This window comes from Ovis canadensis, chromosome 14, assembly GCF_042477335.2.
Source record: "Ovis canadensis isolate MfBH-ARS-UI-01 breed Bighorn chromosome 14, ARS-UI_OviCan_v2, whole genome shotgun sequence".
NCBI classification, from domain to species: Eukaryota; Metazoa; Chordata; class Mammalia; order Artiodactyla; family Bovidae; genus Ovis; species Ovis canadensis.
The window spans coordinates 49,264,955-49,279,711 of record NC_091258.1 but is presented as its reverse complement, the minus strand read 5'-3'; the positions used below and the strand labels follow the sequence as shown (position 1 = coordinate 49,279,711).

General features: G+C 44.4%; 1 protein-coding gene across 1 annotated transcript in view; it reads right to left on the bottom strand.

Annotated features, from left to right (window-relative positions):
* LOC138418630 (cadherin-1) overlaps positions 1–14,757 on the bottom strand; it is a 71,867-nt gene that overhangs the window by 15,071 nt on the left and 42,039 nt on the right. The window contains exons 3-9 of the mRNA XM_069550156.1: positions 9,414–9,637; positions 5,247–5,390; positions 4,965–5,120; positions 3,861–4,005; positions 2,137–2,312; positions 1,734–1,862; positions 86–268 (exon numbers count right to left, since the gene is read on the bottom strand). Of these exons, the coding sequence (XP_069406257.1) occupies positions 86–268; positions 1,734–1,862; positions 2,137–2,312; positions 3,861–4,005; positions 4,965–5,120; positions 5,247–5,390; positions 9,414–9,637 (1,157 nt within the window). The remainder of the gene's footprint in view (positions 1–85; positions 269–1,733; positions 1,863–2,136; positions 2,313–3,860; positions 4,006–4,964; positions 5,121–5,246; positions 5,391–9,413; positions 9,638–14,757) is intronic.

Below are 14,757 nucleotides of genomic sequence, written 5' to 3'. Positions count from 1 at the left end.
CACCAGGCTATACTGGAGAAGGCATCAGGGACAAGGGTCATTGGCTGGGTGGTCAATTTCTGCATCTTGCAGGAACCATACAAACCTTAGCTGTTTTCAGAGTGCCTTCATTGGTGACTGGGTCTGTGATGACGATAAATTGTTTCTCATTATCGTTTAATACTGTGTAAACAGCCTCCCATGCCGGGGTGTTGGGAACGTCGGCATCGGTCACTGTGAGTGTGGTGATGGCCACGTTAGCCTCGTTCTCAGGCACTGACCCCGTGTACTGAGGAGCAAAGGAGAAGATGGGTCACTTAGGATGTACTCAGTCAGACCCAGCAGTGGAGCCAGGACTCAGGGGTCTAAAGGAGTCCTTTCTTGAGTCCAAACTTTGAGAAGAGTCTGGCAGAAGTGCCCACTCTACCAGCACGATCCTTATTTCCTGTCAGTGGAGCAGCCAGCACTTAGGTGCCCTGTGGGTACCTGAAAGAGCCAAGGCCCTGCCTGTCCACACCCCTCAGCACACTCTGGCCCAGTTGCTGACACTGTCGTTTATCCCCTACTCCCCTCTGCTCCCATCGCTCTCAGTGGTACCAGTAATTTTCATAAAAGTCTGGTCATTATAACCTCCTGCCCTTTGATAACATCCCACTGCACTTAGGATACATCCTGAAATTCTAAATTCATTTCACAAGGTTCTGGAGGAGGCAGTTTCATTTGGCTCACTACACTACTTTTCAGTTCTTGCTATGCAGCAAGCTTTCTCTTGATTCGGGGCATCAGACCGTCTGTCCAAAGCTTCTCTTGAACTCGTAAAGCCTAGGCTAGAGTGGCAGACACTGCTGTCTACTGAAGATCCATTTTCCTCTTCTTCTCTAACATTAATACATGATTGATGGCAGCAACATGCCCAGATAAAATACTGTATTTCCAGTGTTCCTTTGCAGACAGCAGTAGCTAATGAGAGATAAATGAAATTTATGGGATGGGTCTTCACAGAAATAATAAAACTTGACTTAGCATCAAAGTCATAGGTACCTCTCAACTTTGCCTTCTTTCTTAAGAAACCACAGACATAGCTGGAGCTCCATGTGCCATCTTGGGCCACAAAGTGACACTGGGGATAGAATCCATGCACCAAGGATGGAGGGAGACTGGATAAAGGAGGCTTGGTTTCTATTGACAGAGTGGACTATGTACCTCTGAGTCTTTTAAAGTGTAGAAAAAAGCAACCCTATTTGTTTAAACCGTTAATAGTCAAATCCCTCTTATTAACCATTAAGCTGATTTCTAAGGAACACAACAAGGTTTCAGGTTCTCAGTACCTTCTTCTTGACTGCATTTACTAAAATTACACACAATTATTAGTTGTCTAATGTCTCCCTAGCTAGACTCTAAGCTCCATGAGAACAGAATGATGGTCTGCTGTGTTTGTGATAATATGCCCAGTGTCTAAGACAGTGCCTGGTATAAACCCAGAGGATATTTATTCAATAGATAAAACCTGGTAAGATCTGCTACTAAGATGCACAATATGAGGACATGGATTCAGGAGGTGCATTTTGCAGCTTCAGAAACCTAGGCCAACAGGCATCAGGCTGACGATGACAGACAACTGGCACCTCAACTTGCTTGTTCTTTAGCTTGAAGTTGAATGGTCTGGGAAAAGTTACCTAAGGGTTCACCCCTGAGATACTGGGAAACAACCAAGGACCTTTCTTTGGAGACTGTCTAAGAAGGGGCAGGGTTACCGTGGTCGGGTCGAATCTGGGAGCATTATCATTGGCGTCCAGGACTGTGATCACGGCCGTTGCAGTTGTGCTCAAGCCTTCGCCATTAAGGTCTGCTGCTTGGACCATCAGGGTGTATGTGGGAAAACTCTGCAGAGATCGAACACAGCCGAGTCAGGACCCACAGCTACATCAGATCCCACCCAGCTCCCAGCAGAGAAACAGATTACTTTTTCATCTGCTTAAATACCAATAACTCCACCTGCCTGCCTGGCCTCAAATCTCTAGACAAACTCTGAGATGCAAAGTTCAGACCATCACCATGCTAAATGGTGACCAGCCTTGGCAGAGTTTTGCATCATCCAGGAAATGGAGTTAACATGTATTTGCCCTCCACACCCTCTGGATCCTCCTGACCCCTGACCTCACGGTCCAGCCCGGTGGTGAGCACACTGATGACGCCTGTTTCCTTGTTGATGGTGAACATTTTGTTGTGTGGCAGCATGGGCTCTTGGGCTAGGATTTTGTAACCGATGGCAGCATTGTGGGTGTTCACGTCGTCATCTATATCTGTGGCCGTGACCTGCATCACAGAGGTTCCTGGAAGCAAAGAAGATTCGTTTCCAAAATTCTGACCAAAGTGCTAGTGGAGGAAGAAAGCATTCTACCAAATGAATGAATGGTGTTCCCAGAACCCACCTGGTTCAACTGAAACATTTTTGCTCTGTCTCATACACTAAATGAATAGTGCATAAGAGAGGAAAAACCCCAGAAATTGCCACAATTCGCTTCCTAGCCACATTTCCACCTGAGAGAATGGTCATCTAAGATCACTGCCTTCAAGGTGGAAGGAAATATTGATAACGTTCATGACAAATAACTCTTTAAGAATCAATAGGCAGGGAATTCTCTAGTTGTCCAGTGGTTAGGACTGTGTGCTCTCACTTCCAAGGGCCTAGGTTGAATCTCTGGTTGGGGAAGTAAAAGTCCCAAAACCGAACAGTGGGGTGGGGAGGGGTGGCAGAGGGTGGGGAGAAGGAGAGAACCAATAGACGAAAGACAAAAAGCCCAAGAGAAAAAAAAAAGGGCAAAAGACTTGAACATTTAAGTTGTAAAGAAACCCAAATGGTCAGCAAACATATGATGCTTCTTTATTCCATTAATAATCATAGAAATGCCATTTTACATTACACTGATAAATAATCATATACTCAACAGACTGGCCAAAAAGAAGTCTTACAATTCCATGAGGTATATTGCTGGTAGGAGTGTAAATTGGTTCAACCACCTTAGAAAACTGTTTGTCACCGTGTAGAAAAGTAAGCAAAACTCACAAGGTGTTACCCAGCATTAAGTACACACATCAGAAGATGAATGAAAGTAAGGGAATGATTATCACAAAAGTCAGAGTGAAAGTTGCTCAGTTATGTCTGACTCTTTGTGACCCCATGGACTGAACAGTCTATGGACTTCTCCAGGCCAGAATACTAGAGTGGGTAGCCTTTCCCTTCTCCAAGGGATCTTCCCAACACAGGTCTCCCGCGTTGCAGGCAGATTCTTTACCAGCTGAGTCACAAGGGAAGCCTATAAAGGTCAGGGTAGTGGCTGCCTTTAGGGGACAGAGAGAAAAATGTGATCAGGAAGGGACTGTACAGGGGCCGTAAACTCTTAACAAGATCTGTTAACTTTTCTTGGCTGCGCAGCATGGGGTATCTTTAGTTCCCCAACCAAGGTTTGAACTCACACTCCCTGCATTGGAAGTGTGGAGTCTAAACCACTGGACCACCAGGGAAGTCCCCAAGGATCTATTTCTTAATCAAGGAAGGCTATTCTTAAACTGCTCTGTATTTGTTTATTTATTTAGCTGCCCCAAGTCTTAGCTGTGGCATGTGGGATCTCTGGAGTATGGAGTCTTAGCCACTGGACCACCAGGCAAGTCCAAATTGCTCCTTCCTTAAACTGCTCTTGGACATTTTCTACATGTTTCTGTCAGGAGGATATTTTACACACACACACTATCTTCCAAAGAAGTTCTGCGCCTATGAAAGGCCTGACCCCAAATGCCAGCCCCAACACTTGGGGAAGGGGGGCGGTCCAAAGAATCTAAATTGTCTTGGTGGGTGTTGAGCTCCTCGTGGCTGGACACACCTGGAAGAGCGCCTTCCAGGACAGACCCCTTGAAGACCTCCTGGGTGAACTGGGGCTTGTTGTCATTCTGGTCGGTCACTGTGATCACGATCTCCATAGGCTCTTCAATGGCTTGTCCATTGGAAGACACGGCATGAGAGAAGAGCTGCAAGAGCCAAGTGAGGGTTACTCGGGAAGAGGACATGGGAGAAGGGGTCCGACCAGAGCAGTGTGGGCTCCACTGGGCCCCACTCCCTTCCACTCAAGTAAGGACTCCCCAGCACAGAGCTTATCCCACACACATGCTGCTGCTTCAGTGAGGTCATGGCACTGGTTAAGACTACAACATGGGAAGACGCATGGGCTGGAGAACACACCTACCAGGTCAAAGGCCCCATTGCCCACATGGGGGCTGAGGACCAGGGCTAGGAGATAAAGGTGGAAACCTGAGACTCTCTGACTTACTCCAAGCAGGGTCAGATCTACTCTGGACACTTGAGTCTAGGGTTTCCCCAAGACCTTTCTGCATTTGGCATCAAGGCATTACCTCCCAACTTCCCTGAGCTCACACTGCTCTCAAGGCCCAGAAATGATTTTTGTTCTCCAACATCATCACCATCCTCTGCCTTTATGTCATCATTGTTGTTTAGTAGCTAAGTTGTGTCTGACTCTTTGCAACCCCATGGACTGTAGTCTGCCAGGTTCCTCTATCCATGGGATTTCCCAGACAAGAATACTGGAGTGGGTTGTCATTTCCACCACCAGGGGATCTTCCTGACCCAGAAACTGAACCTATGTCTCCTGCACTGGCAGGCAGATTCTTTACCACTGAGCCAGCAAGGAAGCCCGTCTGCCTTTATGTCAGGGACTTTTAATCCCAAGAATAGGTTGACATCTTGGGTCTAAGATCATGTCTGATACCTCGAGACTCTCTCCAACTTTATTCCTAACAAAAACAGCCCCTAGTTTTTCCCAGGTTCTCCTGTCATTTCACCTTATTGACAGGTCTAGACGAGTCAAGCTCTTCAAACGTCCAGAGCATCTGATCTACGATCAACATGAATTGACCAAAATATTTTGGAAACATGTAACCCCATCATTAACAAGCTTCTAAGAGACACTCACAATGTACTTGGCAATGTGTTCTCTATCCAGAGGCTGTGTCACTTTTAACCATCCTGTTTCTCTTTCAATAATAAAAACACCGACAGGGGGTGTGTCAGCTCCTTGGCCAGTGATGCTGTAGAAAACTTGGGTTTCTTTCTCCCTGTTAGATTTGATCTGGAGACAAAGCAGAGAGAGATGAATGAGCAAGAAAGGATCCTGACACTGGTTGTTTCCCCTTTCTCTCCTAGGTCCTTCTCAGCCAAATTCCCTCCCAGAGAAATAGGGAACTTCCTTCTGTACCTGGACCAGCGACTTAGGAAATGGGCCTTTCTCATTTTCTGGGCAGCTGATGGGAGGAATGACCCAGTCTCTCTTCTGTCTCCGGAGACCATGGTGGGAGCCAGGAAATGTGAGCACTTCCGTCTGAGTTCCAGAGAGAGAGTCCTAAAAGGAAAGAAGGTGAGGAACAAAACGGGATCATTTAGGCGAGATGATACAGGCTGAACAGTTCAAACTACCCAAGAAGAATCTCCAGGCTTCTGAGAGGACGACATGGTTTCCATTTAGTAAAAAAGAAACAGCCAAAACAAAACCCAGTGAACCCTTTACCATATCACCAAGCTGGTTTCCTCTTTGGATCTTTCTTGGTGTCCAGAGTTCAGGCAGTCATGCACATAAGATTTCCGGGTTTGAGGGTTTGATGTGATGTTACGAACTATATCACGTCCACATCTCACACCTGCGTTGTTTTGGGGTTGTTTTTTGTTTTTTGGCTGCATAGCATGCAGGATCTTAGTTCCCTGACCAGGAATTAAACCCTCACCCTCTGCAGTGGAAGCACAGAGTCTTAACCTGTGGACCACCGGAGAAGTCCCAACACTTGTCATTTTTAAAGGACATTCTGCCCCCAATGACTTAATATCAGAGCTTATGCAACAATTTGATATCCCAGTGTTTTAAAGTTTTTCTCTTAAATTTTTCCTAGGGATATAGGTCTCCGAAGTGGAGTTAGCCTACAGATTAAGTTTTAGGAACTGATGCTAATTTGTGATCAATACTAATCCCTTAATCTCACTGTGTTATTCTGTTGGTTTGGTTGCCATTTGCTCTAACAGAAGTTGTTGGGATGGGAACCAAAAACGCCCTTTGAGACTCATATTGAACGGTTTTCATGTGCGATAAAGATAGCTTTATGCACACACAGCGAAATGAGATAGCTGAAGATGGAAGGAAAGATCTTCCAAATTGTTTAAGTGTTAAAGTGATGGCGGTAATACAGCAAAGGTTTCAGAGGACAATTCCATCTGCCATCTCCCACACTGTCACTGATGCCTCTCTATGACGTGTGTGTCAAACCTTATTTCTTACCTTTAAAAATGTGATTCAAAATGCACAGGACAGACATGAAACATGACCAGTGCAGCAAAAAAAAAAAAAAGAATAGTGCTTGAAACAGTAAGTGCTCGACAAATGCTAACAAAGATGATGGTTGGACTGGTTAGAAAACAGAGTTATAGTTTTAATGAAATGGAATTTGAGGTATGACCTCAACACAGGAACAAATATTAAACTGATTCTTGATACTGTATCTTAAGCCAAAAATGACCATCTTGCACAGCCATGGTGAACAAACAAACCTTGGTGTATGAATGCAAATTCATTTGCCATAATGAAGAGGAAGGCAAAGAGCATACTTTGCTGACATCAAGATTACAGAACATTTCCAGAGAATGATAATAAATAATGATGAACACTATGCTGGCAAAACATAACATTAATATCTTTATGTGTGAAATTATTGTTTGTTTTTTTTTTAAAAAGATATTTATTCATTTATTTAGCTGTGTCATGCAGCTTGCAGGATCTTAGTTCCATGACCAAGGATTGAACCTGGGATCTTGCCAACCCAGAATCCTAACGACTAGGCCACCAGGGAACTCCCATCATGTGTGACATTAAAGGGAATCATGCTTAAGCATAAACAAACTGAACATAGGATCCATCCCTCAGGAAAAAAGGATACCAGACCAGAAAACTTATCCAACCTAAGAGAAAGAACTGGAAAGTTAGATCTATTTATAGTCTTCCCCCAGCTTTGTTGAGGTATAACTGACAAAATAAAAAATTGTTTCTATTTAAGGTATACCATGTGATGTTTTGATATAAATATATAGGATCTATTCTTATATGAATGAAGAGAGGTAAGATTATCACCCCTTCCAATGTAGGGTCACCTGGCACCACAGGAGTGCTTTGAACTAGAGACAAACCAAAGTCAACCTCAAACCAGTTGTGGCAGACTTGTCACCTTACCATCCAGGCTTCCCTGGTGGCTCAGATGGTAAAGAATCCACCTGCAATGTGGGGGACCTGGGTTCGATGCCTGGGTTGGGGAGATCCCCTGGAGAAGGTAATGGCTACCCACTCCAGTATTCTTGCCTGAAGAATTCCATGGACAGAGGAGTCTGGCAGGTTACAGTCCATAGGGTCACAAAAAGTCAGACACAACTGAGAGATTTTCACTTTCACTCAATATCTATTCTTTTTTAAACACAAAAATTTCTTTCCCTATCTTTCTCCCACGCTTTCTCTTGAGATTATATATATAATCCAACAATGTACCCAAGTAAACTACATTTCCTGCACTACATCTGTTGCTAGGTGTGACCACGAAGCCAAGTTCTGACTAACGAGGTGTAAGAGGAAATACTACTTCAAAATGCCACAAAGCCTTCTTTAAAACGTGGACAACTAAGTGATACATTTTGGGGCTTCATCCCGTTCAACTTCCTACTGTCCAGAGGAAAGATGTGATGACTGGAGCTCCAGCAGCCATCTTGGACCATGCGGTATCATTGAGGACAGAAGCCATATATGTGCTAAGGTTGACAGAATAAAAAAGAAAGAAAGAACCTAGCCTCCTGATGACTGCAAGAGTCTCAATAATGGTCACAAGTTACAACTGAATAGCCTAAACTTGAAAGGCAAATACCGTTTCACATAAACCACTGCAATGTGTGCTTTTCTATAATATGTATTTGAACCTAATCATGAAGGCAGATGGCAAAGGTGGAGAAGTAAAGTTGAAAGACCAACTTCGTTTCCATCTTTGGCTCACAAGAGGCCTCCATGCACCACTATCTAGCAAGAACTTACCAGATAGGACCAACATGAATGATGGCATCAGTTGGAGACTTGAGTCAGGAAGCTATGTTACTTCATTTCTACTAAGTTCCCCATTTTTCTGGCCTGTCCAATTACATCAGAGAGGAAAAAAAAAAGATCTCCCAGGAGTATTAAATTCCTAGAATCTCAGCAGTCTTCAGGGAGAAAAACTAGAGCCAGCCTGAATGACCTTGGCACTTATAACACTTCTACACTCCCAGGATACAACTACAATAGCCCCCTAGAGAGACGTTCAATAGGAAGCACCATGGGAGCAGTTTAGAAACTGGCAAAGGCATCTGGCTTTGGGTAACAATTTCAGAAACATTCTTGCCAAGAACCTGGGCAGACTTATATCCTTTTATCTGTGGCCAATCCACCTCACTCTGGGCTCCTGCTATGTGCCAGACCCAAGGGCCAGGCATTGCAAATTCAGTGGGGAAGGAGCTCGTGGAGATTACAATCCAATCAGGCCAAAGATTCATAGTGATTCCTCCCCTTCTTTGCCAAGACCCTCCCCACTAGAGACATGAAGGGCAAAATGACCAGAAAACTGACTTTGTGTAAATTCTTCCTCCAGGTAGAGAATGAGCAGAAAAGTTAAAAATGACTGACTATTTGATATATGCCTTCCATAGTTACAGCATCTTACAAGTATTAATTTATATAGTCAGTATCATCTCCATTTTACAGATAAATTCAAGCACAGACAGATTAAATAACTCCCCCATGGCACTTCCCGGTGGTCCAGTGACTAAGACTCTGTGTTCCCAATGCAGGGGGCCCAGGTCAGGGAACTAGATCCCACATGCTGCAACTAAAAGTTCGCATGCTGCATACAACTAAACATCTCAAGTGCCACAGCTAAGACCTGGCACAGTCAATAAATAAATAATTAAAAAGAAGTAACTCCCTAGCGGAAGGGCTGGTACTCAATCCCAGACAGAATCCATGCCCTTACCCTTATTCTACACTATCTGCAGAAATAAGGTAGTGTATCTTGCCATCAGCCTAGCAACAACAACAACAACAAATCAACAGCAAGGATTAGTTCAGTTGGAATGCAGCTATTTTACATCCCATCCCTCTACCCCCAGGGGGCACTGGCAGTGTCTGGAGGCAATTTTGATTGTCACAGCTGGCAGTGTTACTAGTTTCTAGCAGTTAAGACCAGGGATGCTGCTAAACCTCACAGAGCGCAGAGGACATCCCCATAATCCCCATAGAAATTATCCAGCTCCAAATGTAAATTAAGCAGCAGGCTAAAATAATAGCGAACTTCCAAGAAACACTCCGACTTACATGATGATGGTGGTGGTGATGGTGGTGCGCTGATAGCGTCAGTGTCACTTTGGTGGAGAGCTTCCTGTGGGTGGAGTCCCAGGCATGGACAAGAAAACTTAGCTCTGGACGATGAAGGTGTACAGGCCGTTTGACTGTAACCAGGCCATCTGTGTGCACTTTGAATCGGGTGTCGTCAGAAACATAGACTGTCCTTGGTAGGCCAGTACATCCTTCAAAACTCACTGCAGGGCATAAATGACAGTGATTAGAAACCTGGGGAGATGAAACAGCATTCCTTTTCTAGAGACTGAACTTCATTCACCCACTAAAAGTCTAACTCACACAAAACAGGCACAAGGAAAACAAACCAGAGTCTGGTGACAAACGGCCAAGATGACAAAGTAGCAGGTGCCACCTTCACGAGCCCAGGGCGATTTAACTCTGGTGACTCTTTTCTCATCCACTTGGAGACTGAGAATGATAACCTGCCTAGAAAGTAGCTTCTCCTTTTCGGTAACAAAAAAGGGCCTCTCCTTCAGACGACTCCTGATTATGTGAAAAATAACTGAGACAGAATACCTATTGAGTCCAAAAGTTAGAGACTGAGGTACAGTGAGATACTATGGATTAACGACATCTAAATAAAGTGTAGGGACTTCCCTGGCAGTCCAGTGGTTAAACAATCTGACTTCCAGTGCAGGGGATGCAGGTTCAATCCCTGGTTGGGAAACGAAGATCCCACATGCCGCAGGGTAGCTATGCCCACAGCTACTGAGCCCTCATGCCTCAACAAAGAGCCCATGCAGCCAAAATCAAAAATAAATAGATAAATAAGCAAACAGTTTACATTTCAATAAACAGTGGCAGATAATGAGAGGAAGCCAGCAGGATATAATCGTTAAGAGTAAGGGCTTGGGAAAATTTTTTAACCTCAGCCTCTTCATCAGGCTTCCCTGTGGCTCAGCTGGTAAAGAATGCACCTACAATGCGGGACATCTGGGTTTGATTCCTGGGTTGGGAAGATCCCCTGGAGAAGGGAACAGCTAACCACTCAAGTATTCTGACCTGGAGAATTCCATGGACAGAGGAACCTGGCAGACTACAGTCTAAGGGGTTGCAAAGAGTCAGACACGACCGAGTGACTTTCTTTTCTTCATGTTCAAAACGAGGATAATCATAGTGCTCACTCTTCAAACATGGTCTTATTTACGTAGGGCTCAAGTCCCAGCTCTGCTTATTAGCTCTGAGACCTTGGGCACATCACTGAATCTCTCGATGCTCCAGTTTACCCACCTGCAGAATGAACGTATTTGACAACAACAGCTTCTTAGGGTTGTTTTAAGATACCCAGAACAGTGCCTGGCACATACTAGATACTTCATTTATTCAGTATTCCACAAAAGACATTGATAACGGCAGATATGCATTTAGAACTGATTACATGCTTATTTTCTGAGGCATTGAGAAGTAAAGCCTGCCTGCAATCTGAGATCACCCAGTGGAGAATCTCATCACTCTCAGGGGAGACAGTGAAGATTTCACAGGAAAATCTTCAACCTGATCATACAGTGCAGTGAGAGAAATGCAAAAGACAGAGAGGACTACTTGGATGAGGGAACTTAGGATCAGTGGCTTAGAGACAAGGCTGCTTAAAACTTTACAGTCATTAAAGTATTAAAACTCAAAAAGTATTAATACCCAATGCTGGAGAAGCTGTGGTGAAAAGTGTCTGCATTAAACATCAGAGTCCTAAAGGACTCATCTAACAAGTTTCCATCAAATAATTTGTCAGACATTGTGCTGGACAATAAGGACAAAATTGTGAATAGACAGGCAAGGCACCTGCTTGCATTGAGCTTATACTAAATTGTGAAAGAGATGGACACATAACAAAACTGAATCTCAGGTAATGACAAATGCTAGACATAAAGGAATTTAAAAAGAGGATAAAATAAGAGTGACGGGGGGAAAAAGAGTGATGAAGTATGCTGAGTGTATAACTTTTACTGGATGTGAAAGCTGGCCTCTCTGAAGTTGTAGGTGTTTGAGCTGAGACCTATAAGGAGTCAGCCTTATAGAAATCTTGGCTCAAGAGCCTTCCAGGCAGAAGGAAGAGTCGAAGAAAATTCCTTCTGGGAAACTCAAATTATCTGTTCTCCCTTTCAAATAATTATCTCTCATTCCTCCAGTGCAATTTTTAGTTTTTCCAAGATATCTTTTATTTAAAAAATAGTTCTGTTCTTTTGCCTATTTTACATGGCTAAACTAAGCACAGCATAGACACTTCTACATGGACATGGATCAGGTCTCTGCCAGAAAGCCCTCAAGTCGGTTATGGTGTCTGGGCTGCAGTTTTCATTTGTTCCACTAGGGGGCAACCATTGTCAACTTTTCTGACACCAACAGCCCCACCCTTGCTAGAGAAAATAAGACCTTGTTAGGGGGCAGGAGGATAAGCATCATGATTACTCCCATTTTGTAGATGAAGAAACTGAGGCTCACAGAGGTTAAGACATTTGTTTGATCCCTATAACTAGTGAGCAGCAGAGTTGGGATGGCCCTTAATATGAGTAACCTAGTCTCAATCACTCCCTGAACCCTCCTTTGCCAGTTTGTTTAAAAAAAAAAAAAAAAAATCAAAACCATGCCACATGCCTACCCCCACCTTTTAGTCTGGTTCTACAACTGATTTCCCAAATTTGAAGGGGTTGGGGAGGGGTGAGCATGGCAAGGATTTTTAAAAATGACAGGAAGAGGTTGACAAGAAGAGCCTCAGAGTCTGTGACTGGAATGATTATATAAACCCAGATTCTGCCATGTTCTTGCAGAGTTACCCGACACAAAATGCTTAACCTCTCTGGGCTTCAGTTTTTTCTACTGGCACCTGAAGGATACCACCACTGACTGAGCCCACCTCTTCAGGGTTTTGTGAGATTAAATAAGACAGTGAATGTGATCACAACGTTCTCCCAACCACACCCCAGCAGAAACGATGGGGCCACTAGGCTGTATTTGGGGGGCTTGCCATATAATCAGGGAACAAGAGCCGCCCTCATTTTCCACACCGAATTCTGTTCCCCAGCCAGCCCAGACCTGGGCAGTGAGAGCTGGGATGAGCATGATTGGACTTGCCAAGCATGGCAGCCTGAAAAAATGAAAATGGTTTTGCAAATAACTTAATGCAAGGCTCTTAACCTGCTGTGGGGCATCTTGTCTTAATGGTGGCTAAGCCCTGCCCTGTGAGAAGTGACAGAAGTAGTGTACGCGCCGCAGGCAGGCCCAACCTGAATTTCCAGGTGCTCATTAAGGCCCATTATCTTTCTGCGCAACCTGAGCCTCTGGGCTGATTAGCCAGAAATTACAGAAAAGACTGAGGGGATCTCCAGTTCTGAGAAGGCTCTGGGAAGCTGGCTTCAACCCTGGCAAGGGCTGGACAGTGTCTCAGAGCCACAGGGAACACTAACACCAGCATGTAGGGGGAAACAAGACTGGCAAATCATAGAAAGCAGAAGATCCGTATATGAGGATTGGGTATATTTGAACATTTCTTTAAAAAAAAAAGTTTTGTTTTTTCTGTCTGCACTGCATGGCACGTCTTAGTTCCCTGACCAGGGATTGAACTCTCGCCCCTTGCAGTGGAAGAGTCTCAGCCACTGGACTGCCAGGGAAGTCCTACTTGAACATTTCTAAAATAAAAAAGTTAAATAAAAAAGACAGCAAAGAACTAAGTATTAAATCAGCATGTTGTCCTTTCCTAAATCAGTCATTTGGTCACTTGGTTTCGAAACTAGATCCTAATGACAAGAGCCAAGAACCCACTGGCCATCTCTAAATGGGAAGATCTTTCCACAATAACACCATCACCACCATCAAAAACTAGATTCAACAGCTCCAACTACCTTTTATTCACTATTTTCTTAACATCTAAACATGTGAGAACTTTATGTGTCAGGTTCTATTCTAAGCACTTCACAAATACTAACTCATCTAATCCCAGAACTCTGTGAAGTTGCTGTCATCAGCGTCCCCTTTTTATAGACGGGGAAACTGAGGCGTTACTAAGTAGCAGAGCCCGGACTGGGACTTAGGTATGTCTGAGAGTTCACGCTCCTGACCACTCTGCCTCTCTACAAGTCAGACTCTTGTCCTGTGCTCCTTACATCCAGTTTTCTGATTGAATCCCCCACCCCAGGCCATCTTGTGGTGCAGGCATCACCAGTCCCATTTTCTATGCCCTGAATTAAAGGCTGGTGGGAGGAGGGGCCGGGCTGCCTGATCCCAGAGTGAGTGTTCTTCACTACTCTTCCCATTTACAAAATAGGGATGGAGTACTTCTTGGGCGGGGGCGGGGGGGGGGGGGGGGGCGGGCAAGAAAAAGAAAAAAGACATTCCAGAGCAGTTGGAATTCTACACAGCAGGAGGTTGACAGTAATTTGAGTGGAGGTGGAGGGAAGGTTGAAAGAGGAACAGTTGGAGGCATTTTTTAAAAACGTAAGTTCGTGAAACATTTTTGTATTGTATGGTATGTTACAATTACAGTGAGTCACTTTTTAAAACGACAAAGAGAAGAGTGAGGTAACAAGTACCTTTAGGGATTTCCCTCATCGTCCAGTGGCTAAAGACTCTGTGCTTCCAACCAAGAATTTGCATGCTGCAACAAAAGATCCCACAACTAAGACCTGGTGCAGCCGAGCCACCAAACAAATAAAATATATATGTGTGTATATTCTAAAAAGCATCTTCAGCACACTGTGACTCCTGTAAGTTGTCATTCATCCTACAAGTACCCCATTTTCTTGCGTATTTGGCAGAAGTAGTAGCTTAATCTGAGGACCCCCGGAAGAGATGCCTGAAGTCCAAATACAAATGAAACCCAAGTATATGAAAAGCTTTGTAGTCCTAGGGCAGCAACATTCTTTGCTTGGAATTGTGTCGTGCCACAAACAGTCCTGCCTGAAGGCTCCCGTTTCTTCTCTCACCCCCGCCCAACTGGAATGTGAGTGGGTAGGAACAAGACACTCTCCAAAGCCTCCATATATTTTAGGGAGATGTAAGGACCGGGCCTGCCATCAGATTCAGCTACCCATAGTTATTTGGTAAGGAGTGGGATCACCCGATCTCTCAGAAGCAACTATCTGCAAGTGGGGTTTTCCCCACAACACACACAAAGAGATGCCTTCTGGGATGTCTCCCTCTCCGCAAGAGGCATTTTCCATGGCTAACACCAGAGAACAATGCATTTATTTCAGGGACCACTGGAACAAAGCATCAGATGAGAAAATTTTACACGTGACCTCAAGGGCAAGATCATAAGCCTTCTGAGGCTCTTGGAGATCCTGGGGGCCACACTGCCATTGTGTAC